Genomic DNA, 26,651 nt, shown 5'->3' with positions numbered 1-26,651 from the left:
GGGCGCCTCTTCCAGACGGCCTTCCCCGCGCCGCACGGGCCCAGCCCGGCATCCCGCTACGTGCAGAAGCTGCCCATGATCGGCCGCACCGGCCGCCCGGCTCGCCGCTGGGCGCTCTCGGACTACTCGCTCTACCTGCCGCTCTGAGGCGGGCCCGGAAGTGGCGTCACCGCGCTCGCGGCCGCCCCGGGTGAGGCGGGGCTTAGACGGTTGGCTCCCGCGGCAGCGCTTCCGGGTGGCGAGGGGGCTATGGCGTTGTCCTGGCCGCAGCGTGTCGAGCTCGTGCTCTTCGCTGCCGCCTTCCTATGCGGGGCTGTGGCGGCCGCGGCGCTGACTCGGACCCAGGTGCGGCTGCTGGGTGGAGATATCCTTGGGATTGGGACGGGCAGGCGGGTGGCTGTCCAGCCCGGAGACGCCTTTTGGCCCTCTTTTGGACCCTCCGGGCCTGGCGCGCGGTTTCTCGGAACCAGTGAGTTGGGCGAGGCGGGCGTTGCCTTGCGGCGGAGATGCAGCGACGCTAACCGAACTCTGCAAGCCTCGCCCAGCCAGGGCATCTTTCGAAGTCGTTTCTTTTCACAAAGGGGGCGAGTCCTCAGGAACGTCATAAGTGCGCCAGACGTAGCTGAGCCCGGTGGCTCCGGCTGCCTAACTTTACCCTGGCTCTGGACCAGAAGTCGGTCCAGCCCCTGCCTACATCCTTTAAAATCAGATACCATTTGTGCGGACCTGTGGCGAGAAATTAAGCATAGTGTAGTGGAGCTGGACAAACTGTCACGTGATTGCAACGTGTTAAATGGGAAAACTTGTAAAAACGGCTTGTGTAAAAAACCTGCCAGGCAATCTGGTTAATAAATACGTTGTTATATGCATGGGGTCATTTAATCTATATGAAGTAGGCTCTCTCACGTCTACTTTACGGATTAGAAGACTGTGAGGTAGTTTCTTGTTGGAAGACTACACGAAGTTTGGGTTTATGGTGGGATTTCTGCAGAGGGGGGACCAGCACTTGCAAGGTTTCCCTGAAGCTGGTATTGTGTGACTACTGCCTACCTCCTGATCCTGGCCACTGCAGGTTTGATTCCCCAGCAGGCCCTCTACACTCACCTGCCTGACCCCAACCAGGAAGTGACGGTGCACCAGAGCTTCCCAGGGTGGTCCTGGCCTCCCTACCGCCGTGAGCCTGCGCCCAGAGGCACTGACCTGAGCTTGGGTCTCAGCGGCTTCTTTCCACAGGGCTCCTTCAGTGGTAGCTGCCCTCTGTATGGTGTGGCCGCCCTGAATGGCTCCTCACTGGCCTTATCCCATCCTTCGGCCCCATCCCTCTGCTACTTTGTGGCTGGGGCCTCTGGCCTCCTGGCCCTCTACTGCCTCCTGCTTCTGCTCTTCTGGGTCTACAGCAGCTGCATCGAGGACTCTCACAGGTGACTGTCTCAGTCTGAAGGTCAGGGGGTGAGGTGGAAAGAGTTCCATCCCAACCACAAGGCTCTTCCCTTCCTTCAGAGGCCCGCTTGGGCTCCGCATCGCGCTGGCCATTTCAGCTCTAGCTGCCTTCCTGCTCTTAGTGACCGCCTGTATTCTTCGGTTCGGCACCAGTTGTCTCTGCAAATCCATCATCTCCTTGAGTGCTGTAACTAGGTAATGGGAGGGGAGGGAGGTCTGGGTAGGGCTGCTTCCCTTCCCTGTGCAACAGGGGCCCTAGCCTCCCTTCTTACCGCTTCACTCAGTTTCATGCTAATGACCCTGGGCACAGACTGCTTAGGGTTTATCTTCCCCCAACTCCGTGCCCCTTTCTCATCAACTGTCTCTTTGACCTCACAGTTGCCCCGAAGCCCAGAAAATTTCATGGACACCCCCTGGAACCGCCGTGCAGTTTTACTCCAACCTCCATAACGCTGAAGTGAGGCCCTGGGCTATGAAAGAATGAGGGAGACCAAGGGACACACCGGGAAACTCATGAATTCATATCTATAGCTGACAGGGTGCCCCTGGCACACCGCGAGCTTGGCCCACCAGTGACAGGCAGTCAGCCTGACTGAGCAGGGAAGAGTGGTGTGTGTGGGGGAGGAGCCGTGTTTGAGATGCCCTCACTCTTCACGCTCCCGCTCTTGTCTCCCACAGACCGCCTCTTGGGTGAATCTGGTACTGTGGTGTGTGATCCTGGTGCTGCAGGCTGTGCAGTGGAAGATGGAAACCGCCCCATGCCCACCTCTGGCCAAGAGGGACTCCGAGTGGAGCTCTGAGACAGATGCTCTGTTTGGGCCTCGCCCTCCCCATTACTGAAGGGCAACCAAAGATGGCGCTTCCTGCAGCCAAAGTCTCCATGCCCAAGTGCCTGCAAGCCGCCTGCCACCCGTGCAGCCCTGTGGATGCCGGCAGCATTTACCCTCCACGAGGGAAACGTGACAGCAGCCCCCTCTCATCTCACGGCTGTTTTTGTACCAAAATATTACTAGACTTTCTTCCTTCATCTTAGTCCTGAGTCTTTGGTGTTAAGAACATTGGAGGCAGGTGGGTGGGTGGGAGGAAGGCATGAAGGCTCAGCAGACATGGATGAAAACTCGGATACTCACACCGTCTCTCTTGGGAGCATCTGGGACAATCAAGCCTTTATTTTCTGTTTATGAATCTCAAGCCTCCTTGTGTGACCCTGGTTGTCATCCCATCCCTGAGGTTTAGTCTGTACCCCTCTGAAGGGTGAGTACCCCAAGGTTTACCCCTTTACAAGCTCCGATAGGCACCCACAGTAGTGTCAAAGAGTTGCGTGTTGGGGAAGTGTCCAGCTTTGTCCAAGAGGAAGTAGAAGCGCCGGCCTTTGATCTTCAGAGGCAACATGGCAGGGACTTCACCCCTGTGAGCCATGCAGGAGACTTGGTTCAGGGGTACAGTGAAGTGAGCCCCCAAGCCAAAGGGGGCATGAGTGGTGAGGGTCACCTGCTGCCCTCCAGCCCGCAGTATCACTGAACGCACAGAACGGAGGGAGAAGACCAGACCAGCACCGAGTACCAGGGTCCCTGCGGGAAGAGCAGACTCAGTGGAGGGTAACCCACCACCCCTCCGGTGTCACTGAGGCGAAGAATCGCTGCACTGCCGGTAACACCGAGCTCTTCTATCCCAGAGCCCTGTCATTCATTCCTCCCAACCTTAATCATGCAGCATACACGCTGAGGCGGCGGACTAGGTCTGCAGCCCGTTCTTCCCAGGGTTTGCAGGGCGGGTTGCGAACTCCAGTGCTCCGCGCCTCCAAGGGGGTGGCCCCCCGCCACCCTCTCTCTCATCCCCTTATTTTCCCGGCCTGAGCAGCCACTCACGTTCCCAAGGCGGGAAGCCAGCCCACGCCTTACCAATGGCGCCGCAGCCCACGGCCAGACTGTAGCGCCAGAGCGCAGAGCGTAAGTGAAAGCGGCTGCGCTCTGGGGCCTCCGCAGCCGACGGTCGGGTCAAGGCTGCTACGGCCAGGGAGGACCAAAAGACGCCCTGGCCCGCGCAGAACAGTCCAAGGACGGCGAAGAAGCGGCCCCGCTCGTGCTGGAAGAGCAGCACGTCCCGGGCCGGGCCGGTGTCGTGCAGCACCCGGCCCGCGAGCAGAGGCCGCAGCGCTACGGGCAGCCGTAGGGAAGCCTGCTTCCAACACGCCGCCATAGCGCCGACAGGCCCGCCCCTTCCGGGGCGGGACTTCCTGTCGGCTGGGCCCGCCCCGACCTTCCACCCTGGGTTTATGCGGTTACCCGGAGCAAAGAAGCAGGTGCCAGAGCACCACTCAAAGCCGTACAAGACGAAAACAATCCAGTGCCCAGGACACAAGTAACAACGTCACTCTTTATCTTAAAAAGTACAGAGGAGTTTGGGGTTAAGTACACAAAGCACCTAGGTCCTTCGGTTTAGTGTCAGTTCTACAAAGTATGCTTTGGCTTCCTGGCACCACTGAGGCTCAATCTCCCGGAAGTCTTCCAGAAGGCAGGAGCGGAGAGGGATCAGCAGCCATCCCTCCGCAGTCACAGTCACAGGTGGCCTCAGGCCAGGGTGGAGGAGACAACCATGACGCCACGTCTGAGGGCTATTTACAGGGGCTTCTGGGGAACTGGAATCACTTCATGAACGCCACTTCCGGAATCTTGCCCTCAGCCTGGAGAGAGAGGAAAGGTCAGAAGGCCTGTCTCACCCTCTCCACTTACCTGGCCTCCTTTAAGGCCCAGACATCCCGTCTGGTTGCCACCGCATTTCCAATTACCTTCAGTTGCGTGAAGACCTGTGCAGATCTGGTGTAGTCCCAGTCGTTGTCCAGAAGGCACCTGGGTCAACGGGGGGAGTGTGGGAATGCACTCACTTTAACCTCTGAATGCCATTTCAAAACCTACTTTGTAAGAAACACTGCCTCCCCACAACATTTGCCAACAACTGTACACCTAAGTCCTGTCTCGTTAACAGCCATTTTTCTCATTTACGACTACAATAAAAAAAACCTATTTTGCACGTTAGCAACACGACAGATGCCAGGATGCGAGCGGAGAATTAATTCAGTGGCTGTGATGGTTGAGGTCATGTGTCAACTTGGCAGAGCCAAGGTCCCTGCGTGGTGCAGACAGTCTGCACTCGGCTGGTAACTGAAAGATTGGTGGTTGGAACCCACTCAGTGGTACCATGAAACAACTGGCTTCTGTAAAAACTGCAGCCAACTCTACTGTGTCACTAATGGAGTCTCTCCAAATGAACACCTCAACAAACAAAGGAACACCTCAACTGGCTGGGCCACGGTTCTCAGTGGTTTGGCAGTTACCTATGATGTCATCTGGCAGTTTATAATGATGTGGTCACCCTTCTTTTTGATCTGATGTGGGCATCCTCCATTTTTGCATGATGCCCGATATTCCTGTAACTAACTACCTGAGGTGCAGCCAATGACTTGGTGTGGCTTTTCTAGCCACAGTCTTTATAACTCCCTCCAGATTACTGGGTGGGACCAAGCAAATAAGGTGTGTAGAACTCCGATTGGGACTGATTAGTTTGTTACTCTGCCAGGCTTAAAATGAGCCTTTCTAGAGGCAGAAAAGGGGATCTCACTGCCATCAAGAGAGGAGAGCTGGAGGTGAAGTAGAGTGCATCCTCGGACCCAAGATCCCTGCACCGGACCTGCTTGGCAGAGACACTCTGGCAGAGACGGTCACGGTGGAACCAAGAGGCATGAGAGAGAGCGGCAGGCTTACCCAGCCCGGAGAGTGAGAAAGCCGAGTGCCCTTGGGCAGGAGGCTCGCTGACGGAGTAGGGTGAGCTACGTGTACCTATCGGCAGAGCGGAAGCAGCTCTGTTGACACCTGCCAAGCAGAGGGCACAGCAGAGGGAGGCTGTCCTGGTGGCAGACCTGTGTCTTCTGGCGTTCCTGAACCCGAGTTGTAGCCTGTTATTTCCCTAATAAAGCCCATAATCCTCAGTCTCATCTGTGAGTTCTCTGTGGCCACTGTAACAAATTACCAAACCCAGCAGAAAAGCAGCAGTGCCATGGGAGGGGCGGGTGGTGTGAGATAAAGGGCCAGAGGGTGGCCTCATAGGAATAAGCCCTTGGGCTGCTGTTGGTGAGTTTATTTTCCTGTTGTGAAGTTAGAGGAAGTCATAAGAGGTGGGCCTCCACGACCTTTCTGCACCACCTGGTCTCTGGAACCTGACCTTATCAGTTAAGTGAGGACTGGGTGGGTATGTACGTTCTTACATGTCCTTGAGCTATTGATACAAATTGTAAAAATCCAAGTGTCTCTCTCTCACTGCTGTCTTCCAGTCGGCTCTGACTCATAGCGACCCAGCCTTGGGTTTCTGAGGCAGTACCACTACTGAACTGGATTGCCCCATCTTCCTTCTGAGGAGTGGCTGGTGGGTTTGAACCGCCAGCCTTCTGGTTAGCAGGCAAATGCCTTAGGCACTATGCCACCAGAGCTCCCAATGTCTGTCTATGGCCCATCAAATACAAAGAACTATTAAACAGCTGTCAAGAACAAGATAGTTTTATACTACCAGGAGAAAAAAAAATGTTCATGCAAGTTGCAGAAGAGTATGCACATAGAGACTTCATTTTGGCTTTAAAATCTGTTATGCTAATTTACGCAAGGCAAATTTTTCAGCCATTTTTTAAATTATAATTTTAAAAATATCTATTCACCCATATTCAAGCCTGTCTCTTAACTATTTTCCCTCCCTTCCCCACCCCAAGAACCACTTTTTTTTAAGCAACAGAAAAGGTTTGTTTGGTTTTTAAAATTTCAGGAGCTCTTACTATTCACTACTTGCCCACCTCAGTGCACCCCCATGCCTACACATGGCCAGCACTCACTTCTGGGACCACTCGAGGTTCATGCCGGACTGGGTAGAGAATGCCTGCAACATCTCCTGTTGCTCCGGAGACAGGGTGGGCACTGGGCTGGAGGAAGGCGTGGGAGCAGGCATCGCGAAAGCTCTTTGGATCTCTTCGGGGCTGGCATTCCGCACAAACAGCTCGTCGTTTACAATGCACAGCCTTGGGGACAGAAAGCACCTTGGAGAGCTGGGCCTCCACCTCAGCCTCACGTCGTTCCTGTGCCCACCGATGCTCAACACTCAGGGTCCTTCAGTTCCCACAATGTCCTCTTCCCGTCCTACCTGTTAGCTTTTACCGTTTAGCCCCACTGACGGACTCCAGGTTTAGAGGGATTCTTTCCCACAACCCAAGGAACAGTTCTTAGCCCTCATTCACCAAAGACTTGGGCAGTGAATACTGTTACAACAACTAGTGGCTGAGGAAATGTCCCCGCAGCTGCAGGTGGCAGGGCCAGGATGAAAACCAGATGGTCCAACTGCAGAGCCCCAGCTCTCGGCCCCCACCTTGACCACCTCCTCCGACCACCCGCCGGCTTTCTGAAAGGCTGAAAATATCTCCCTGAGGAGTCACTCCGCCCCCAAATGCCCCTCTGTTGGCCATGGACCGGGACCGGTGCTCCCCATGGAAGCTGAGCACTTACCCGGAACTGCTGGCAGGAACTGCAATGAACGTCCGGGTGAAGGCTCGCAAAGAATCCCGAGACTTCCCGTCCACTGTAAAGGGCAGAGAGGGCCCCGAGCTGTCGCTTTTACGTTTACCACTTTTGAGTCGCGGTCTTATTTGATACAAAGGGGCAAAGGAAGCCAGAGAGGGACGATTATGGACTGGGAAGCAAAGGTAAAGTGTCACAAGTCACAGAGGACAGTAAGAGTAACAACTGTTATCTCACTGACAGAGCCCTGTGTGCCAGGCCCTGTATCAAGCACTTCATGAGGCCTTGCACTTACTCCTGCAGCCCCACTACCAGATGGCCTTATTAAGCCGCTGTACAATATTCTAAGGCACAAAGCTCATGTAACTTGCCAACAGACACAAGGCTAGCAGCCTGGGATGGAAACTCAGACCCACCTGGCTCCAAACACCCAAACACCCACCTGTCTTCCTAATCCCCGGGCATCTGTCATACCCGAGACAGGAAAGACAGGTGAGAGGCCACGCCCAAGCAAGGGGAGGGAGTCAGGGAACAAAAGGCAGCCGGCAAGCTGAGTGGGAGGAAAGAGCTGGGGAGAGGCCCACTCTGCCAACTCAGGAACGGCATCAAATAACTCTCACCTTCCTTGAAGATGCCATTGACTGAAAAACACAGCAACGTGCTCTGAAAGAGAAGAGATGTCAATGACGATGTAGGCTGCCCAGGCAGGGCCTCAGCCTCTCACTGCTCACCCCTCAGTCCCTGACGCTGAGCTTCTGCCAGGAAGAACAGCTGCTTACAGTCTGGGCGCTTATGTCCACCACGAAAGAATTGATGTCATGCTGAGTTTTGGGTAACTCATTGAGGAAGGCAACAACATTGAGCCGTGTGTGCTTCAGCAGCCGGAACCGCAGGCCTGTGCACGAGCGAGAGACCAAGAGTGGGGGCCGAGCCTGATGACCGCATGCTCAGCCCTTCTCCCACCCTGCCTGGCTCCCATCACACACTTACTAGGGTCTTTAAGCTTCTTCACATTCCGGCTATCCTTGAAGTACTCGGCCAAGCTGCTTCTGGGGATAAAGAGGAAAAGGGGGCAGTGGTCAGAGCAGTATGGCTGCTGGCAGGTGCTGGCCTGGATCCACTGGGAAGCCCTGGGGTTCTGGGCAGGTTCTGGGAGGGGATACCCACCGGTTTGGATTCTGGGGGGTGATAGGAATGCTCAAGGAGCAGCAAGACCCATCGTGGTATGCATCCAAGAGGCCCTGCCGGTCTCCAGAGTCATAAATTGCATAGTATCTGTGTGGAAATAGAAGAGCAAGTCTGAGCTCCTCAGTCCAGAGCCAAACCCATTGCTGTCAGGCCCGTCTGACTCACAGTGACCCTATAGGACAGGACAGACTGGAACTGCCCCGTAGGGTTTCCAAGGCTGTTCTCTTTACAGAAGCAGACTGACTCATCTTTCTCCCAAGAGAGCAGCTGGGGGTTTGAACTGCGAACCTTTCAGTTAGCAGCTGAGCATTTAACCACTGCACACCCAGGACCTTCTCTCAAAAGCTCTCAACTATGTGCTTGGGGTGACCACTATTACATACGCAACCCAAAATAACAGTAATGATAATTTAAGGCGGATGCACAGATAGACGCTCAAACTGAACAGGGGTGGGAAGGTGAATGGAACCACACCCAGGAATACACAGATAGGCCTGACTGAAGCTGCCGTGACCCACGTATTTATGTGTGCTGCAAATATATCCGTGCATGCATTAGAGCACACGGGCGACAAGGTTATAGAAATGTCTTAGTCATAACCAGACACCCTGAGGGAATGAGTTGCTGGGTATGGAGGGTCAAGACCACAGTCTCAGCGGACACTGAGGTCAATTGGTGTAACAGTCCACAAGACAGCATTCTACATCCTACTTTAGTGAGTATTGACTAAGGTCTTAAAAGCCTGTGAGTGGCCATCTAAGGTACGACTATTGGTCTCACCCCACTCTGAGCAAAGAAGAGTGAGGAAAGTCAGAGACAGAGGGAAACAATGACTCCAAAGGACGCATGGACCATGTGAAGCCCAGCCTCCAGGGCCCTGCCAAGAGAAGACCTAGAACGACCACTGCCGACGCTCTGAAAGGGGCCACAGGAAGAGCACCCATACAGAATGGGGGCAAATGTGGAACAAAACTCCAACTCAAAAAAAGACCAGGCTTACTGGTCAGATGAGGACTGGTAGAACCCCTGAAACTATGGCCTGCAGACACCCTTCAACCTAGTGGCTGAACTTAACCTCCATGATTCAACAGTCAGCCAAACAAAAGACAGGCCTGTAAGGTGAAGAGTACTATCAGGAGGTATACACTTGTTAGAATAATCCAGCACATGTGATCAAGAGGACGGCTCTTGCCCAGGGACAGAGCTAGGAAGGCAGGAAGGGATGGGAAAGAAGGATGAAGGGAAGGGGGTGGGCACAGGGACAAAGTGCTGCGGTGGGGGGTGGGGGCGTGGAGAACAAGCGAGCACGCACTGGGCCCGTGAGCTCCGAGGCTGGGGCTCTGGGCACTTACTGATGTAGGAAGTGCAGGACCAGACTCTTCAGGTTCTCTGTTCCAAAATAGCTTCCCTGGAAGCAAACAGGCTGTTAGGAGCATGGGCCCAATGCTCTCCCCACCACAACTCGGAAACCTGGCCCGCGGCTCACCTTGCAGGGAGGCAGCATCGTGGGAGCTTCAACGTCAAAGGCAATCGGCGGGGGTAACTCGTGGCCATCCTGGGGAGGGAAGTGAACACTGACAGCACAAACCAAGGGAATGCTGGCTAAGCAAGCAGGAGCGGGAGCTAACAGCGTGGGGCCAGAGGCTCAGCGTAAAGGAGGCACAAGAAACACACAGGCCAGAGCACTCAGGGCTCTCAGCCTCGGAGCCCTGACCCGTGTAGCCTGTGCTCACAGGCAGCTCTCTGCAAATGACTGCCACCTTGGTCAGATTCTCAAAGGGGTCCGTGTCCTCAAATTAATGGTCAGACAGTAACACATCAGGCCAGACCTCGGATGTTGGAGGAGAAGTCGTGCACGTTAGCAGAGAATTGAAAAGGTTACAGACTTACCAGGCGTAGTAACTTGGGGAATCGCTCACGGACAGCGCTGTCAAGAACGGGACAGAAGTAAGTGGCGTCTCAGAGCCACCGTGCCTCCTGGGCTGCTCTAGGAGCAAATACACCAACACCCGAGGGACAGCCCAGCCCATCCTGCTCGTCCCCCAACGCCTCCCTAGCCTCTGAGCTCAGGGGAAAATGGCCCTTGAGCTCCTACCCCACACCACCCGGGGCACCCAGAAACGGACTGCCTTGAAGGCTGACTCTCTCTCTCACTGCCTGACCCTGAGTGCCACAGGAGCAGCACCCCCAGCCCAGGCTTTAAGCCCAGGCCCTCCTTCCCCTCCCTGCCCCCCTTACCTTCCACCTACTCACCTGTGCAGCCCCGGGAGGAGGGAATGGGGTGGGAGCCCAGGGGCTCCGCTGCCTCACCAGGTGTCCATCATTTCTGCCAAGTCTGGCCTTGGCCAAAACCAGGACACACCACAGGGATGGCACAAAATGTTGGGGCAGGGAGATGAGCAAGGCAAGGCTCAGGAAAGGGGAAGCAAAGAAGAGAGAAAAGGAAGAGAAAGAAAAAAAGTAGGATGGAGCAAGTGAAAGGGAGAGATGGGGAGACACAGAGAAGAGAAACAGGAAAGAGAAAGCAAAGGAAAAGAGGAAGCGCTACAAAGCAAGGAGGCACTTAGACAAAAAGAGGAAACACAGGGCCAAGGCGCCCTGCCACACACAGCCCTTTCCTTCAGCTCTGCCCTTTCCCCAAGCTCCAAGGCAGAAATGGGAAATGAATCCTTGCTGCGGTGCGTGGGCAGCGGCTGTTGGCCAGGTCTCTGTCTGCTACCTGGGTCCCGCTCTGAGCTGGGTGTGGGAAACAAAGCAGCCACGGGGGCAGGAGACCTCCCTCAGAAGAGGTGAGGGTTCAGACTGCTGCAAAGTTGGGGGGGTGAGGGTCTGTGCCCCACCTCTGTTGGCCCCCAAGTTCTCTCCTGATGGCCCCTCTGCGACTGTGCCTGTCTTAGGTTGTTCCTTCCCTGAGGAATCTTACCCGTCTCTGGCTAACCAGCCATCCTCCGGGGCCAAGCAGGGTGATGTGAGGAGTGACGTGAGGGACGGGCAATGCCCTGCCTCCACTGCGAGCGTCACTTCTGTCTCCTTGGTAGCTTATGCCCCCGTGGCCTCCACGCCCAGCAGCTGCCTTGGGATTCCCTCGCCAACTGGCGGGGCCCCGGCTCTGGTCACAGGTCTTGGGGAACCCAGGTTCTTTGCTCCAGGGAGGGGCCAGCTCATAGCACCGGGCAGAGACAGAGTGCATGGCACCAGCCCTCAGGAGGCCCCAACCTCAGCACGGCCAGGAAAGCCCAGGCATTAGTCTTGAATACGCAGATGGGAGAAAAGGGTCCCTCTTGGCACTAGGGCAAGAGAGGCCATCACAGGACAAAGGAAAGAAGGCCTGTTTCAGCAGCAAGTCCCCGAGAGGGAGGGTTTTCTCAGTCCAGGGATACCAGGCTGTTGGCGCAGGCAACCCCACAGATGGGACATGGACAAGACACCCCCGGGTCATGGCAGGTCATCTTGGAACAATAGAGTAGGGAGATTCTAGAAAAGGCTGTGTGCAGGAAGGAAGGAGAAAGGCCACAGAAGCAGGCAAATGGGTGGGCAGGTGAGAAGGAGGAAAGGAGACCAGGGGCAAAGCTGGAAGACATGGACAAGAGAATTCTACGATCCTCCCAAAGGACAGGTGGCTCCAGCTCAGGGCTGCACATCTCCTGCAGATGGTACTTGTCAGGGGGTGTTAGCTCAGCCTCCCGGGGGGTGAAGGTCCCCAAGAGGGGAGACAGGGGCTACAACGGACCTGATGTAGGTGGACTGGTCTCGAAAGGTGTCACACAGGGGGTTTCCGTCAAGCCACAGCTCTTCTAGCTTCAGCCCTTTTATCTTGTCCAACTCCCGCTCAGACTTCAACTACAGAGGACGGGGAGACGACAGGAGGGAGTTAAAGAGACTGGTGAAGATAGCCAGCAGGTCCCTACACCCCGAGTTCCTACACTCCCGAGTCCCTTCCCTTGCCTCTCCTCATCACCAGGCAAGCCCTCCCCACCCTTCTCCCACCTCACTAAAAACACAACCAGGCTCTCAATTCTCACCTCATTTCCAGAGAGGTTGAGGATCTTTAGACTGGGTGCCTTCTGTACTATGTTGGACAGATCATCCAGGCGGAATAGCCTATTGTTGCTCAAGTTCAAAGATAATAGCTATAAAGAAAGCATTATTTAGACAAAAGGCCATCAATGAGGGGATGTGAGACCAATCTGTACCCTCAACCCCATCCTACTTCCTCAAGCCTAACACTGGACCAAAGCCTCACCTCAGGGATGTTCTCTTCAATGATTCGCAGGGAAGCCACCATACAGCTTCTACGATTCAGAACCACATCAATGTTCTGGGCCACCAAATCTTCAGGAGGCAGAAAAGAAGGAAAGATTACTCTGAAAGGGCTTGCCCAGGCCAGCATCAGTACCACACCACTCTCACACCTTCCCTCCCTAAGAGGTCCCTCTCTGCCTCCACCTGTCTTCAGAATCACCACCATCAACCACACCTGGGTCGGTACGGAGGCCCTTGAGGTCAAGTGCTTGTTGGGAGCCATCATATCTTTTGCTCATGATTAGCTGCAGAGGAAGAAAAAGGGGTCAGTGGCCACTGGGGTCATGTGTGGGGATGGGGTGTGGGAAGCTGCAGGAGTACTAGGGTGGCAACAGGTTACGTGGGCCTGACTCACCTTTAGCTGCTCTACTTGTTCTGGCTTCAGCTCATTTTGCACAGTTTGGGGCGGAGCAGAGGAGTTGATGATGATTGATATCTGCAGGGAAAAAAACAAAGGGCGGAGTAAACCCCATGGAAGTCTAAGCCCCAATGCTAAGACCCAGTCCTCGCCCTATGCACCAGTTCCCACACGTAGCCCTTTATACACACCCTTCGGTTCTCCCGATCAACAATCTTATAGTTTACAGCCTTCAGTGCAGAAGCAGTGCTGGCATCCTCAACAAAAAACTGGGCCCGCATGTTCTCGTAGTGAAACTGTAAGAAGAGGGAACAAGAGCAGTAGACTTGGAGCCCAGAGCCCCTTGCCCAGGTGGCCCCTCTACCGTTTGCCACGGAGGCCTTTGCTTACCTCGATGGGCGTGAAGGGAACACTGCACTTGCTCTGAATCAAGCTCAACAGCCACGCCTTGTCATACTTTCTGCCATAAGGAATCTAGACATGAAAGAAAAAAGAGGGGAACGACATACAAGTGGGGGGAGGGCAGACCCAAGCCAGTGCTCCTTACAGCCTTTCTGACAAGCTTGAAGGATTCTCTGAAGGAAGGACTAGACATACGCTTACTACTTAAACCACATACAAAAACCCCCTAACCTCTATACTACGTGCTTTTACTTATTATTCCTCAGAAGAATCAAAGTTTTGGTTCTAAAAGCTCCAAGATATTGTTCACACCTCGCCTGCCCCTCAGAGAACTCCAGGGATTCCCAGTCTAAACTGGGCTTCAGGCAAATGGAGACATCCGGGAGTTTCTCCATCTCCCCACTAGGTACCATGTCTCCCTGTAGACGGCCTGTCCGTTCTCCACAGCATGCCGTCCTCTTCTACTCCTCCTCCCTAGACCCGCTCTTCCATGCTCTAAGATACTGATTCTTAGAGGAAAAGACAGACACTGACTGTAAGCAGTCGAAAATACCGATTTTGTGGACTAAACAGTAACTACCTTCACTCTGAGCCCAGCCCTCTCTCCTCTACACTATCTACTGTTCCAAGGTACTCACTGTAATCTTGAACCAGTTCTTCGAGGTCCCATCCTGGCTGGTGCCAGCTCCCGCCCTCTCTACAGGAGCTCTGTCTCTCCGCACAGTAACATGGATGCGATCTCGATCATGCCAGTTCTCGCCACGACGGTTGGGTCGGGCAGCATAGGGGTTGCTGGGAAGAAGAGAAGAAAGTCCTTAGATGCCAGGAAAGTCTTTTCAAAGACCTCCACACACTGCTACAGCTGAGACTGTTGCACCATTAGGCTGATCCCGGTCGTTTCTCATTCTTCAAGGTCGGAAAGATGGTGGTACGAACAGTTAAGAGGGTGGGATAATCCTGTGAATTACTGGATTTGAACCAGACCAACTGGTCACTTACTATCGCACTCGAGGACCATCCTGGGCATCAGTCATTGCCACATCTCCATCTTCCTCCTCAAGGCGGGAAGACCGAATACCAGAATTGCCTCTTCCAGATCGACGGTTCCCCGTCCACCGGAAAGGGCCCCGGCCTTTCCTTCTTCGAGGGAGACTAACGCGGTCATCGTGCTCTGGATTAAAAACAGAATACAAATGAGAAGACACACCACTGGTCCAGCTCCCCGGGTGTGGCAACCACAGAACCTACCAGCCTGCATAATGGACGAGATACCCAGCTGAAGTCTGCTGTCTCAGCCTCCCACATCTACTCACGCTACTCGCTTCTCTCACATGTACTAACCTAACAGAGCCACCTCCACGCAAATGCCTGTCTGTCCAGAGAAAACAACCCTCTCTGAGAGACAATAGCTTCGGGGAAAAATTCTTGGAAAACTTTTTAGGACTTTTGAAAAAGGAAGCAGAATTTGGAATTACAGAGAGAAGCTGACAGTGGAGGTGTGGGTAACCCAAAAGGATAAATGGACCCAAACCAGACCTCGGAAAGTCACCTGAAGTCTACTCTCTCTCAGCCTCCCAAATCTACTCGCGCATGCCTGACTTCCCTCAGGCCCACTAACCTACCTAACTAACCACAATGTTTACATCAGCTTCTGTCAGCCAAACGTCAACTACAAATATGATCAATTCAAGGGCCACGGAAAAACATGTCCCTGCCCTCAAGCTGCCACTCTGAAGTTCTGTGGGTGAGTTCTCCCTTTTGCCCGCCTGCGATGCCTTTTGCTCAGGAAACAACTCCCAGACTCAGGTGCTAGTGTGTGGTTCCAGGTTCCAATGGATGCTTAAACACCAGGGCCTTCAATGCGCTGCAGGGATAGGACCCTTGAACGCGGATTTGTAGGAGTGGCTTCTTAAAAAAAATAAAAAAATCACGATTTCCCCAAAGGTCTGCCTAAAGCCTGTTGTTGTTATTGTTATGTGCTGTCCAGTCGGACCCGACTCCTAGAGACCCCTCCTTGGGTTTCGGAGGCGGTATCACTATGGAAGTAGATTGCCCAACCTTCCTTCCGAGGAGTGGCTGGTGGGTTTGAACCGCCAGCCTTCTGGTTAGCAGTTAAGTGCCTTAGGCACTATGCTACCAGAGCCTAAAGCCTAGTACCCTGCACACAACGAACTTCGACAAACGACCCGGAGAAGAGAAAAAAGAAATCGCGACAGCAGCTAACATGCAGTGAGCTCCTCCTCCAGTGCCAGGCTCTGCGCTCCCGGAACCTGACTTAAATAACCTCCTTCTCTCTCTCTGAACCTGACTTGAATGACCTCTTTCTGTCTCTGTCTCTCTCCCTCTCTCTCTCTCTCTCTCTCACACACACACACAAACACACACACACACGGTAAGTACTGTTACTACCGTAGCACGGCGACGGAAGATGAACCCTGAGCGTTTAATTAACTCAATGAAGCTGGGTGCAGCCGCATCAGGATTCAAACATCGGCTGTCATGTGCTCCTAACCACCACGCCGGACAAAACCCAGGCGGACCAGAACATCCAGGTGATGTGTAGGAGGTCCGTGATCTTAAACCCAAACGGCAGGAAAAGGAACAAGACTGCCTGGACGCGGCAGAAAACAGGGCACCAGGACAGCCCCGGCACAGACACTGAGTCACATTAGTCTGGCCGCCAAACTCAACTGACAGGCATCAACCACCCACAAAGTTGAAAGAAATCTTGTCATCCCACTGCGAGCCACCGCTCCGGGCCGCAGGTCCTCGGGCCAAGATTCCCGAGTCAACAACCTCGACCGTCCACCCTCGGGTCCGGCTGCCTGCCTCCTCCAGGCGTCTCCTCGCACCCAGCCCACCCGCCCAGCGCCCTCCTCCGCCGACGCCCTGCCCCTTGCGGCCTCACGCCCCGGAGCTGCGGCCTAGGCCGGAACCGCCCACTCCGGCCCTGCAGCGCCCCGCTCCGCCATTCGAGGTGCAGCACTGACCGTTGTACGACTTCCCCTCGTCCGCCATGGCACAGAGAGGTAAGGACGCTCAGGCTGGGGCTGCGACGCTGATAAACGTCCGAACCACCAAGCGCCCAGGCCGAAGCACTCTTACGCCGGGTGCCGCCGCATTTATCCCGAGTAGCACGTCGCGCGCTGTCGACGTCCCTAGGTATTGGGCGGGGACGCGGAGAAGAACGACGCGCTGCGCATGCGCACACAGCAGAACGCAGCTGGGCGGAGCCTGCTCCTCCACACCTCCGAGCGCTGAATGGACAATCCCGGGCCGGTTCGTCCTGTCATCTTTCATCGTCAGCTGACGCTCCTCCGCCAGCTCCAGCGCTAGCGCAGCGAGCTCACCAACGGCCTCTTGTCTGCTCCAGCGTAGAACTCCGAGACGAACGGCTAAACGGGCCGCGCGAACGGCTCCCGAGGAACGAGACACCCAAGCCCAGAGTGGGAGTGATCGCTCATCACACCTAGCGAGATCCAGCCATATTAAAAATGAAAAAAAAAAAAACAGTTCTGCCCCGTACCAGAAGCGGACATTGGGCCTCGCTTTTCTCACCCACAAAATGTGATAACCACCAAACAGAACACTAGAATGGACAGGATCAGGAACTGTGAGTTGATTGATGCCTTTTGTTTTCTCCACAACAGGAACTCAACAAACATTTGGGAAATTTGCGTTTTAAGCATCCCTTTCCTGGAAGTTACTCAGTCACATGAGACTGCATGTGTTGTCAGGCTGTAGAGGACACTCATCCTCACAAACCCCACTCACTGTGTGCTGTGCAAGGTCCCATCATGTCTCAACCAGGCAGAGGTACAGGACCACTTGCTGACAAAATGCCACATCCAGAACTAAACCCCTTGGAGGTTGACTGCAACTCACAGCCACCCTACAGGGCAGAGCAGAACTGCCCCGCAGGGGTTCTGAGGCTGTCATCTTTAGGAATGCAGACGGCCACAGGCCACATTCTTCTCCCGCAGAGCAGCTGAGTGCTTGACCACTGCTCCACCAGGGCCCCTTGAAGAGAGGCCAGGAGGAGAGGCCATCTTCAAATGCCAGGCCAAGAAAAGCCATGGGCTGCCCCAGCCCCCAAATTACTGGGACAGGCCCAGGGTAGGGTGACCGGAATCTGTATAGCTTGAGTTTCCTTTGGGGGGCTGTGGAAGAGGGACTCCCGAGATCTCAGAAAGGGGTGTTTGTGAATACTAGTCAGGAAGTACAGCAGCCTATTGACCTCCCTGGAAGGCAGGGATCTGGGCAGGTCTCTCCTCTGTTCTGCAGTGTCTGGCTTGGATTTGGTGAGGAGCTGGAGCAGGGAACATATTTTTCACTTCACCTTCTGCTACTGGCAGCAGGCAGAACTCCTCCCTCGTCCAGCTCAGAGAAGAACTGGGGTCAAGTGAAGGATGCAGATGAAAGCAGTCCACATGCGGCTTGACATGGTCCGGGAGTTGCCACCAATAGCCGCTCTGGGGTTCTGCTCCTCCTTCTGAAGGAAGTTTTCATGCAAGGGTGGTAACTTGGTTATCTTCTGCCTGAAGGCAGCTGTGTGCAGAGCCCAGAGGCTCCCAGAGTCACTGTTGGCCCAACCCTTCCCATTCCGGTGCTGGGCAGTGGCCTCAGCCCATCTGCTGCCTAGGCCCTTAGACGCTCCCACCCAGAAATGACAACATGGCTAGTGAGGCTGACAGTCTTGCTGTAATTGAGAGAAAACAGGCTGCAGTGCGTCTGGCAGATTGAGAGTCACCAGCAGCCAACGTCAGGGGTTGTGCAGGCAGCAGACGGGCTCAGGGCCCCTGCCTCACATGGTGAAGAGAGAAAGAAGAAAGAGGTCAAGTTCTAACCCAGACGGGAAAATTGGTCCCTAGGGTAGTTTCTCTTCCTCTCCTCACACTCAGGGAGGTGGGGGAAGGGCATCATTTCCCCTTGCTGCCAGAGTTTCCTTTGGGAGAGGTTGGGAAGGGCTTATAAAATCTCTTAGTGGAGACAGCCTCTCCCACCGGCCCCCAGCTGACCTCTGCTCCCTTCCAGCCACTTCACAGCAGAGTCGAAATCCAGAACCGTGTGTTTCATGGACCGGGGGTGGTGAGGAAGGACGGGGTGGCCAGAGGAAAGACGGGGGCTGGGGGTCAAGGGGCAGTGGCCATTCTCAGCAGTTCCAGGAAAACAGGGCGTTTCTCCCCAGCACCCTGCACAGGCTCAGTGGCAGCACTGGCCACCTGCCTTCCCAGGAGGGCTCCAAACCTCCCTGGAGTGCCCCAGAGTGCAGAGCGTTCAGGCAAGGAAGACCACAAAGATGATGAAGAAGACAATGAGGATGAGGAAGATTTTGACCATGAGCCACCGGTTGGAGGTGACTGACTGGAAGTACTTGAGGATCTCTGAATGGGCGGCCTCAACATCCAGCTGGGCTCCTAGCACGTTCTCGTCAATCCTGGGGACAGACGGGAAGACAGGAAACAGAAGGGCACTGGATTAAAAAATATGCAGTTAAATATATAAAGACCAAAGTTTATTCGTGGTTACCAGAGGCAAGAGGGAAGGGGAGGAGGGCTAATGGTGAAGGAGAAATCACATTGACTAAGGGTAGGGTTGCACAGATTATTCTAATTGCTGTCAATAAATTGAATTGGCAAAAGCTGTATGATAGGTATATTTACAGCAACAACAAAGAGCAGCTACTGAGGCTGCTTATGGTAAAACCACATACCTCATGGGATTTGGTTCCTTGGTTTGGAGGTTTAGGGTCATGATTTGGAATATCCCAGTTAATTGGTCTAATAATATTTTTGGTGCTTCTTTTCTACCTCCTAGTTCGTTGCCTAGTGCCTGGGGTCCTAAAAGGTTGCAAAGTGACCATGCAAGACATGAAACTGGTCTCTATCACCAGCACAACAGAAGGAGAGTCAGGAACAGGAGGAGGGTATGAAATGCGTGGCTAAGTGCCTCCTTCAACAAGTGCCTCCTTGGCTGTGAGAGCAGAACTGGGTGATGCCTGGCTACCATTACTGAGCATTTCAGTCAAAGATTCCATAAAAGAACCCTGATCAAAAGGGAGAAAATGCAGAACAGAATTTTGAATTCTCATGGATTTCAGACCTTCTGCAGCCATGGAGGCTAGATGAACCCCTGAAATTATTGCCTTGGAATAATTTTTATACTTTATATAAAAAAAAAGTCTCTGAAGTCATTTTAAAACTAAACAGTAGTTTAACTAGAAAAGAAAAAAAAAAGGTCTGCATAGCATACTACACAAAAACATTATTCTATATCCTACTTGGGTGAGTAGCGACTGGGACCTTAAAAGCTTACATGTGGCCATCGAGATGCAACAATGGGTCTCTCTTCATCCAGAGCAAAGAAGAATGAAGAAAACCAAAGACATAGAAACAATTAGTCCAAGGGACTGGCAGACCACGCAATCCTCAGCCTGTATGACTAGGAAGGAGACTAGAATAACTAGATGGTGCCTGGCTACCACTGTCAACCACTTGGAGGGGGACTGATGCAGGAGATCCTGGATGGAGCAAGAGAACAATGTGGAACAAAACTCAAAATCATAAAAAGACCAGGTTTGCTTCTCTGATAGAGCCTGGTGAGACCCCTGAGACTATGGCCCCTAGCCACCCTTCAGGTCTGGAACTGAACTCACTCCTGTGGCTTCCAGCCACACAGGCATATGGCATGAACATTTACATCAGGCAGATACACTACTTGGAGCTATTAATCATGGAAGAACAGAAGGGCAGTGTTTGCACAGGGAGACAGCTCGGGGGATGGGAGTGCATGACAGGGAAGGACACAGGGAAGAGGTAACTATAGGATGGGAGTGGGAAGAGAGCTGTTCCACTGTGGGGAATTGCAGTCAATGTCATGAGACAAAATGTGTATGCACTGCTGTGTAGAAAATGAATTTGCTCTGTAAACTTTCACCCAAATCACAATAAAAACGTTAAAAAAGGTCTGCCTTGAGCATCATGCTCTTTTAAGAACTATTTATATGGAATCAGACTGACAGCAGTAACTTGAAAGATTAGACAGGAACCTTAATGGGAAGGCATTTATGCTAATGGAGGGTGAGAATGGTTGTACAACTTGGAAGAAATTTCCCTAAATTGATGTTATCAATGTCCCTCAATCATGTATGTAGAAACTGTTGAATTAGTGCATGTTTTGCTATGTATAGTCTCAACAACAAAATAAATAACATTTGAAGATGAAGAATGGTGTCAAGGTGCGTTTACTGACATGGAAAGACAGTCACAATGTTGTTAGGTGCCATCGAGTTGTGTCTGATTCATACTGACCCTGTGCACACCAGAACAAAACACACCTCAGTCCCGTGCCAGATCGTGATACTTGCTATTCTTGAGCCCATCACCATAGCCACTGTACAAGTCACACGATGTGGGTACAAAAGGGTTTATACACAGTATGATCTCACTTGTTGGCAGGGCACAGAAGGCTCAGGCAGGCTCTGTAACAGACTCTTGACTCTGGTTTGCAAACCAGCTTGGTTGCTGATTAGCCTAACGGTCCTCAACCCGCCACTGAGCCCCATGTTTCATTTTCCTGCCAAATGAGGAGCACACACAACCCACCTCTCAGGTCGTTGCCAGTCTTAAATAAAAGATAAAGTGACTGACCCATATAGTAAAGGAACCCCGGTGGCACAATGGTTAAGCACTCGGCTGCTAACCAAAAGGCTGGTGGTTCAAACCGACCCAGCTGCTCCACAGGACACCCCGTCAAGCGCTCCTGTGAGATTAGAGGCTAGAGACCCCGAGGGGAAATTCTACTCTGTCACAGGGGTCACTGTGAATCAAAATCAACAACCCACTGTAGGAGCCCTCAAAATGTGGTGGTGGTGCTGGTATGTGCCGTCAAGTCGGACCCAACTCAGCAACCCCTCCATGGATTTCCGAGGTGGTATCACTATGGAAGTAGATTGCCCAACCTTCCTTCCGAGGAGTGGCTGGTGGGTTTGAACCGGCAGCCTTCTGGTTAGCAGTCAAGTGCCTTAGGTACTATGCTACCGGAGCTTTCAAAATGTTAACTACTGTAACTTTTTGCTCATCAGTATTTACTGATTTTTGGGTAATGAACATAAGCTGCATTTATAATGGAGAAAATGTCCACAGACCATTACAGTCAGGAAACACTGGTTCTAAATAAGATAAAAAGAAAAACTTAACAAGAGAAACAGGAAGTCAGGGGGAAGAACAGCCCTACAGTTGGAAAACACGTCTCTGACAAAAGAAGTGTGAGGTAGGAATTGTAAGCTGTTAATTGGATGCCTCCCCCCACCGCAGGATTATCTGGATCAGTGCTGGCAGTTTCAGTTGAGTGGCTCAGAAGCAAATTTATAGCAGTTGAAACAGAAAAGGGAAATACAGAAGCAGATAAAATGTGTGGGCAACCGTATGCTAAAGAAATTGAAGTTTTTTTGAAAGGATGAAAATTTTGAAACAAAGACATTCATATGTTTAGAGACTTAGACATTCTTATGTACAGAGAAGTTCTTGGAGGCAGGGCAATCTCTTGAGAGAGTGCCAAGGAACGTACAGGATTTCCCAGTCAGGCTGTATATGCAATCCTAAAATCCAAGCAGAAGCCCTGATCTTTGCAAAGGCAGGCCTGGGAGCAGAGACTTTGTGAGCTGCAAGTGACGGAAAACCTGGTGGAGGTTGGCCCTTCAGCTGGAAGGTGACAGGAGGGGTGGGCTAGTGGCTACCAGCCCCCAGGCCTGCAAAGGTGGTCATGAGGACAATCTTAGTGTCTCAAATACAGGAGCCAGGATCATATGTGATTGCCAAATAATGATGGTGAGGCTAACTGAAGTACCAGGCTTCCTGGCTTTTGGCTATAATTACATTTCATAGTGTAGGTGCATTTTTTCTCTTACTGAATAAGTTTATATTGTGGTGATGAAGTCTGTGTGTCAACTTGGCTGGGCCTGGATGAGAGGCTGGGCAGATGAATGTAGTTATTCCCCATGTGAGACTGGTAATTAACTCTATGGTGCAATCTATTGGAGCAGCTGAGTAGGTGCTTTGGGTATATGGTCTGCTTCCCACATATAAGAGACAGCTTTAGGAATGGTCTCTACCTTAAGCATGCTTGAACACTGCATGCAGCCGAGTCTCTGTTCAGCAGCCTGCCGTGCTCTGTCACCCTTGGGACTTTCAGTGGACTTGAATCAATGGCCTGCCCTGTGCTTTGGTAACATCAGTACTGTACCTTTTTACTTGTTAACCTTGGGCTTATCAGCCTCAAGCAGCCAGCAGCTGAGTGAAGAAAAACCTTTAGCTTCAGTGGGCCGGGAGCAGGAGGTAGAGCTGAAGCCTAAGGTTGAGTGAGGGGCTTTCACCCAGTCCTAGAGCCTGGCACTTGAACTTGGACTTAAAGCCTCCAAACTGTAAGAGAATACTCCTGCTTGTTCAAGCCATCCCATTTGTGGTACTAGGTAACCAGGATAGCCATTGAGAGAATGGCTCTGCTTTAAAAAAAAAAAAAAAAAAAAAGACAGACTTAATAAATGCAATCTGGCATAGAAAAGATTATAAACCAGGATCCATCAATGAAAACTGATCAGTGGGAAATTCAGATGATAAAAAAGTCAGCCATCAATGGGCTATTCAGAGGGAGTAGCAGAGGAATTAGGTAACAGAAATGAACGAGGCAGAAACTATCACTTGGGAAGGACAGACCTGAGGGAAACAGGCAAAAGTCGGCCATAGGAGGATGACGAAAGACTGTCTTTTTTTTCTTTTTAATTTTATTGTTATTTGGGTGAAAGTTTACAGAGCAAACTCATCTTCCATGCAGTTCAGATATACTTTGTCTTATGACATTGACTGTAATCTCCCATAGTGCAACAGCTCCCCTCCTACTTCCTCCCCATAGCCACCTCTTCCCTGTGTCCTTCCCTCCCATGCACTCCTGCTCCCCGAGCCATCTCCTTGTGCATACATGGTCCTTCTATTCTCCCATGATCATTCTCTCCAAGGAGCGTATCTACCTAGTGTAAATGTTCAGCTCAGATGTCTGTTTCTTGTTTGGCTGGAAGCCACAGGAGTGGGTTCCATTCCAGACCTGAAGGGTAGCTAGGGACCATAGCCTCAGAGGTTCCACCAGGCTCCATCACACCAGCAAACCTGGTCCCACAAAAGACTGTCTTATGAAGAGAAAGAAACACTTGAGGGGAAAGGATCAAGCAGTCAGAAGCTGGAGTCTGGATGAGCAGGAATGACAGTTAACAACACTGATCTCAGAGTATTAGAAACCAGAGGACTATAATGTGGATATGAGAAGTTGAGGGGGGAAAAAAAAAAAAAGGTTGGCCCTAAGAAGATAATGAGCCTAAGAACTGGAAAGATTACCTGCCTAAGATTAGGGGACCTGGGATTTTGGTTTCCTGAGTTTCCATCTCACCAAAAATTTCCAATGACTGCACAATCTAACAAATAATTTAGGCAAGGATCATCACAGGGCTGGGAGCTGGACAATCACGTAGACTCAAGCATCACTCCACACATGACTTAGTGATCTGATGGTCACCCCCTTAAAGACATGACCAAACTTGGCATCGCCAATAAAAGGACAGCCACACATGAAGTGCCTACTATGTGATCATCTCGGTAGCACAGCCAACAGCAGCCTGAATCTAACCCTGCGCAAAAAGGGACAAATGTACAGTGCAGGACTTTCAGCAGGACCAGTGCACTGGCCTCTCCAGCAAAAACGTCAGCATCTTAAAGGCAGACTGAAGAGAAACAAGCAAATGCAATGTGTGTAGCCTGCTGGGTTCTTAAACGGAATTAAAAGCTAAAAACTGTATTTCACTGTACATAAATTATAAACTGTATTAAAAAAAAAAAAGCTAAAAGCATTTTTTTAGAACATTTTTTAGAACAGTTAGAGAAATTTCCATATGGGATGAGTACTAGATAGTGCTGGAGAAGCATTCATTGTTTAGGTATGTGATATGAGTTGAACTGCGTGTCCCTGAAAGATAAGTTAGTACTGACCTCCGGTACTTGCGGATGTGCTCTTGTTTGGAAACAGAGTCTTTGAAGATGTATTAGTTAAAACAAGGTCATATTAGAGTGGGAGGGCCCTAATCTACCATGACTGGTTGCTTTTATAAAAAGAGAAGAGACACAAAGAGAGAGGTTAGAGTGATGCATCTACAAGCCAAGGAACATGAACAATTCCCAGGAACCACCAGAAACTAGCAAGAAGCAAGGAACGAGCTCCCCGAGAGTCTTCAGAGACCGTGGCCCTGCCGACACCGTGATTTCAGAGTTCTGGCCCGCAGAACTGTGGGACAGTCAGTATCTGCTGTTGTAAGCCACCCTGTTTGTGGGACTTTGCCTAACCGCAGGCCTAGGAAACTGATGCAGTATAATAACAGCATTGTAGCTGTTCACAATTCCTCCTTCTTAGCAGAGGCATGCTGAAATATTTAGCGATGAAATGTCATAATGTGTACGTTTTCAAATGATTCAGGAAACGAGACAGAGAAAGCAAACATGGTACAATGTTAACAGCTACGGAGTCTAGGTGAAAGGAAATAGGGATGTTCATTGTGCTATCCTCCCAACTTTTCTGCAGTTTGAATATTTTCATTTAAAAATGAGGGGAAAAAGAGAAATGACTGAGATTAGATCACCAATTTTTACACCTTAGAGTAAGACGGGCGTCACCTGTTGCAGTTCTCAGTGTCATGCAGAGCTGCTCAGAGGCTAGGGAGCCACCTCCCGCAGCGCTCCAGCCTGCATCAACCCAGAAAGCCACACCCCCTGCCACCGAGTCGGGGCGACTCACAGCGACCCTCCTGGGGTTTCCTCCAGACTGCGTCAGCGCTTCCAAAGAGGGGGCTCCCGTCCAGGTCCCAGACGCAAACCTGGCAACATCTGTGTCCATTTTAAAATTTCATCCTCGCAAAATTTCCTTTTTGTTTTTGCAGATGGTTGCCCACAATTTTTCCTGATGTCCTTGTTTCCCTTTTGTTTCAACCGGCCATAAAACTGCTTCTGAAATGCTGGCATTGACCCAATTAACCCTAGCACCCCAATTTAATTAACATCTTACCATCCTTACCTCACACTCTGTCTCAGGGCACTGAGAAGTGACCACTCCTTCCTTCCTCAAATTCCTTCCACCCCAGCTTCCAAAAACACCTGTTCCTCTTTCTTCTCCCAGCTTCCTGAGTCTTCCTCCTCCGTCTCCTGCATAGATCCTTCCCTTCTCTGCACATCCCCTGAATGCTCGTGTTAACTGAGACTCCGTCCTGTTCTTTCTCTCACTCTTCCCACTGACCCTGAGCGGGCTCCTCTATCCCCACGGGTGCTCTGAAAGGCCACGGACTCTGGATTCCCTGTCTCCAGCTCAGCCTCCTGAGCACCGGACCACGCATCAAATGCCCACTGCACCTTGCCACTGCCTGTCCCATGAAGCCTGACCCTCAGCAAGTTCAGAACAAACCCCACTCTACTCACTCAACTCCAATCCACAGTCCCTTGGGTCCTCTCCCTAAGACTAAACCTCTTACTGTGGCACACACAGGTCCTTTGTTACCCGCCCCTGACCCACTAGCTCCATCCCTCACCACCTCTCCAGCCACATTCCTGGACCCCACCAAGCTCTGCCTAATCTCTGTGCTCTTCTCTCCCCTTCTCCGTCTGACGTTCTTGCTCAGTATCGGCTTGGTATCACTTCTGGGAAAGCACCTTACCTCCATCGAGAAGAAGTGCCTCCCGAGTTCTCTCATGCCCCTCTACCTGCCTGTTTTGGTCCTTTAGTGCTGCTCTAGCAGAAAATCACACTGACCTGTAATTGTCAACATATGTATCTTTCCTACTAGACCCTGCTCCATGAGGACCAGAATGGCCTTCACCTTGTTGTCCTCACATCCAGCAAGACCAGCTCATAGCAGCAGCAACAAAGGTTTGCAAAACCAATGAGCAAATGAACACACCAAAAAATAGTCCTGACTCTCTCTCAGGGTTATATCTTAGGACATAATCTAACAGACACTATCATCCCAACTATTTAAAACACATGCACTTGAGAAAGGAAACAGATGTGTATTTGATTCTATTTTATTGAACCTACAGCAATATTCTAAGACTCAGAATACATCCCGGCCTAAGGAGCTACAGTGCTTATGGCTTACTTCTTCCAGGCCTTCACTAGGTCTCAGCTGAATCAAAGGAGAATCAGTCAGTTCTCCTGACTGGAGGACCAACACAGCAGTACGCACAGGACCTTGTAAGTGCTCAATGTACATGAGACCCAAGCTAGCTGCCATCGAGCTGATCCCAACCCACGCGACCCACGTGTGCAGAAAAGGACTGCTCCATAGGGTTTCCAGAGCGGTGGCCTTTCAGAAGCAGACGGTC

The 26,651-nt window shown here is 51.9% G+C and overlaps 5 protein-coding genes across 5 annotated transcripts in view; 2 read left to right on the top strand and 3 right to left on the bottom strand.

Annotated features, from left to right (window-relative positions):
• The window catches only part of TAF6L (TATA-box binding protein associated factor 6 like), a 10,309-nt gene extending 10,162 nt beyond the window's left edge, over positions 1–147 (top strand). Inside the window, exon 12 of the mRNA XM_007945001.2 lies at positions 1–147. Within this exon, the coding sequence (XP_007943192.1) occupies positions 1–147 (147 nt within the window).
• A 102-nt stretch (positions 148–249) lies between these two features.
• Positions 250–2,280, top strand: TMEM179B (transmembrane protein 179B). Its single transcript, XM_007945000.2, has 5 exons — positions 250–345; positions 1,234–1,421; positions 1,501–1,635; positions 1,819–1,897; positions 2,119–2,280. The coding sequence occupies exons 1-5, from the start codon at positions 250–252 to the stop codon at positions 2,278–2,280; spliced, it is 660 nt and encodes a 219-aa protein (XP_007943191.1).
• A 438-nt stretch (positions 2,281–2,718) lies between these two features.
• On the bottom strand, positions 2,719–3,639 carry TMEM223 (transmembrane protein 223). The gene is made up of 2 exons (XM_007944866.1): positions 3,342–3,639; positions 2,719–3,011 (listed from the first exon to the last, which is right to left on the bottom strand). The coding sequence occupies exons 1-2, from the start codon at positions 3,637–3,639 to the stop codon at positions 2,719–2,721; spliced, it is 591 nt and encodes a 196-aa protein (XP_007943057.1).
• Positions 3,640–4,084: 445 nt separating this feature from the next.
• Positions 4,085–16,260, bottom strand: NXF1 (nuclear RNA export factor 1). The gene is made up of 21 exons (XM_007944865.2): positions 16,233–16,260; positions 14,242–14,413; positions 13,881–14,034; positions 13,231–13,314; positions 13,032–13,136; positions 12,838–12,918; positions 12,658–12,727; positions 12,424–12,512; positions 12,203–12,310; positions 11,911–12,020; positions 10,071–10,107; positions 9,667–9,735; positions 9,533–9,588; positions 8,160–8,267; positions 7,983–8,041; positions 7,772–7,887; positions 7,613–7,655; positions 6,981–7,053; positions 6,317–6,499; positions 4,229–4,289; positions 4,085–4,123 (listed from the first exon to the last, which is right to left on the bottom strand). Exons 1-21 carry the CDS (start codon positions 16,258–16,260, stop codon positions 4,085–4,087), a joined length of 1,845 nt encoding a protein of 614 aa, XP_007943056.1.
• A 2,259-nt stretch (positions 16,261–18,519) lies between these two features.
• Positions 18,520–26,651, bottom strand: part of STX5 (syntaxin 5) — a 38,532-nt gene continuing 30,400 nt past the window's right edge. The window contains exon 10 of the mRNA XM_007944862.2: positions 18,520–18,679. Coding sequence (XP_007943053.1) covers positions 18,520–18,679 — 160 coding nt within the window. The remainder of the gene's footprint in view (positions 18,680–26,651) is intronic.

This window comes from Orycteropus afer, unplaced genomic scaffold (assembly GCF_000298275.1).
Source record: "Orycteropus afer afer isolate SDZICR_OR568_19922 unplaced genomic scaffold, OryAfe1.0 scaffold00130, whole genome shotgun sequence".
NCBI classification, from domain to species: Eukaryota; Metazoa; Chordata; class Mammalia; order Tubulidentata; family Orycteropodidae; genus Orycteropus; species Orycteropus afer.
This window is presented reverse-complemented; position numbering and strand designations above follow the sequence as displayed.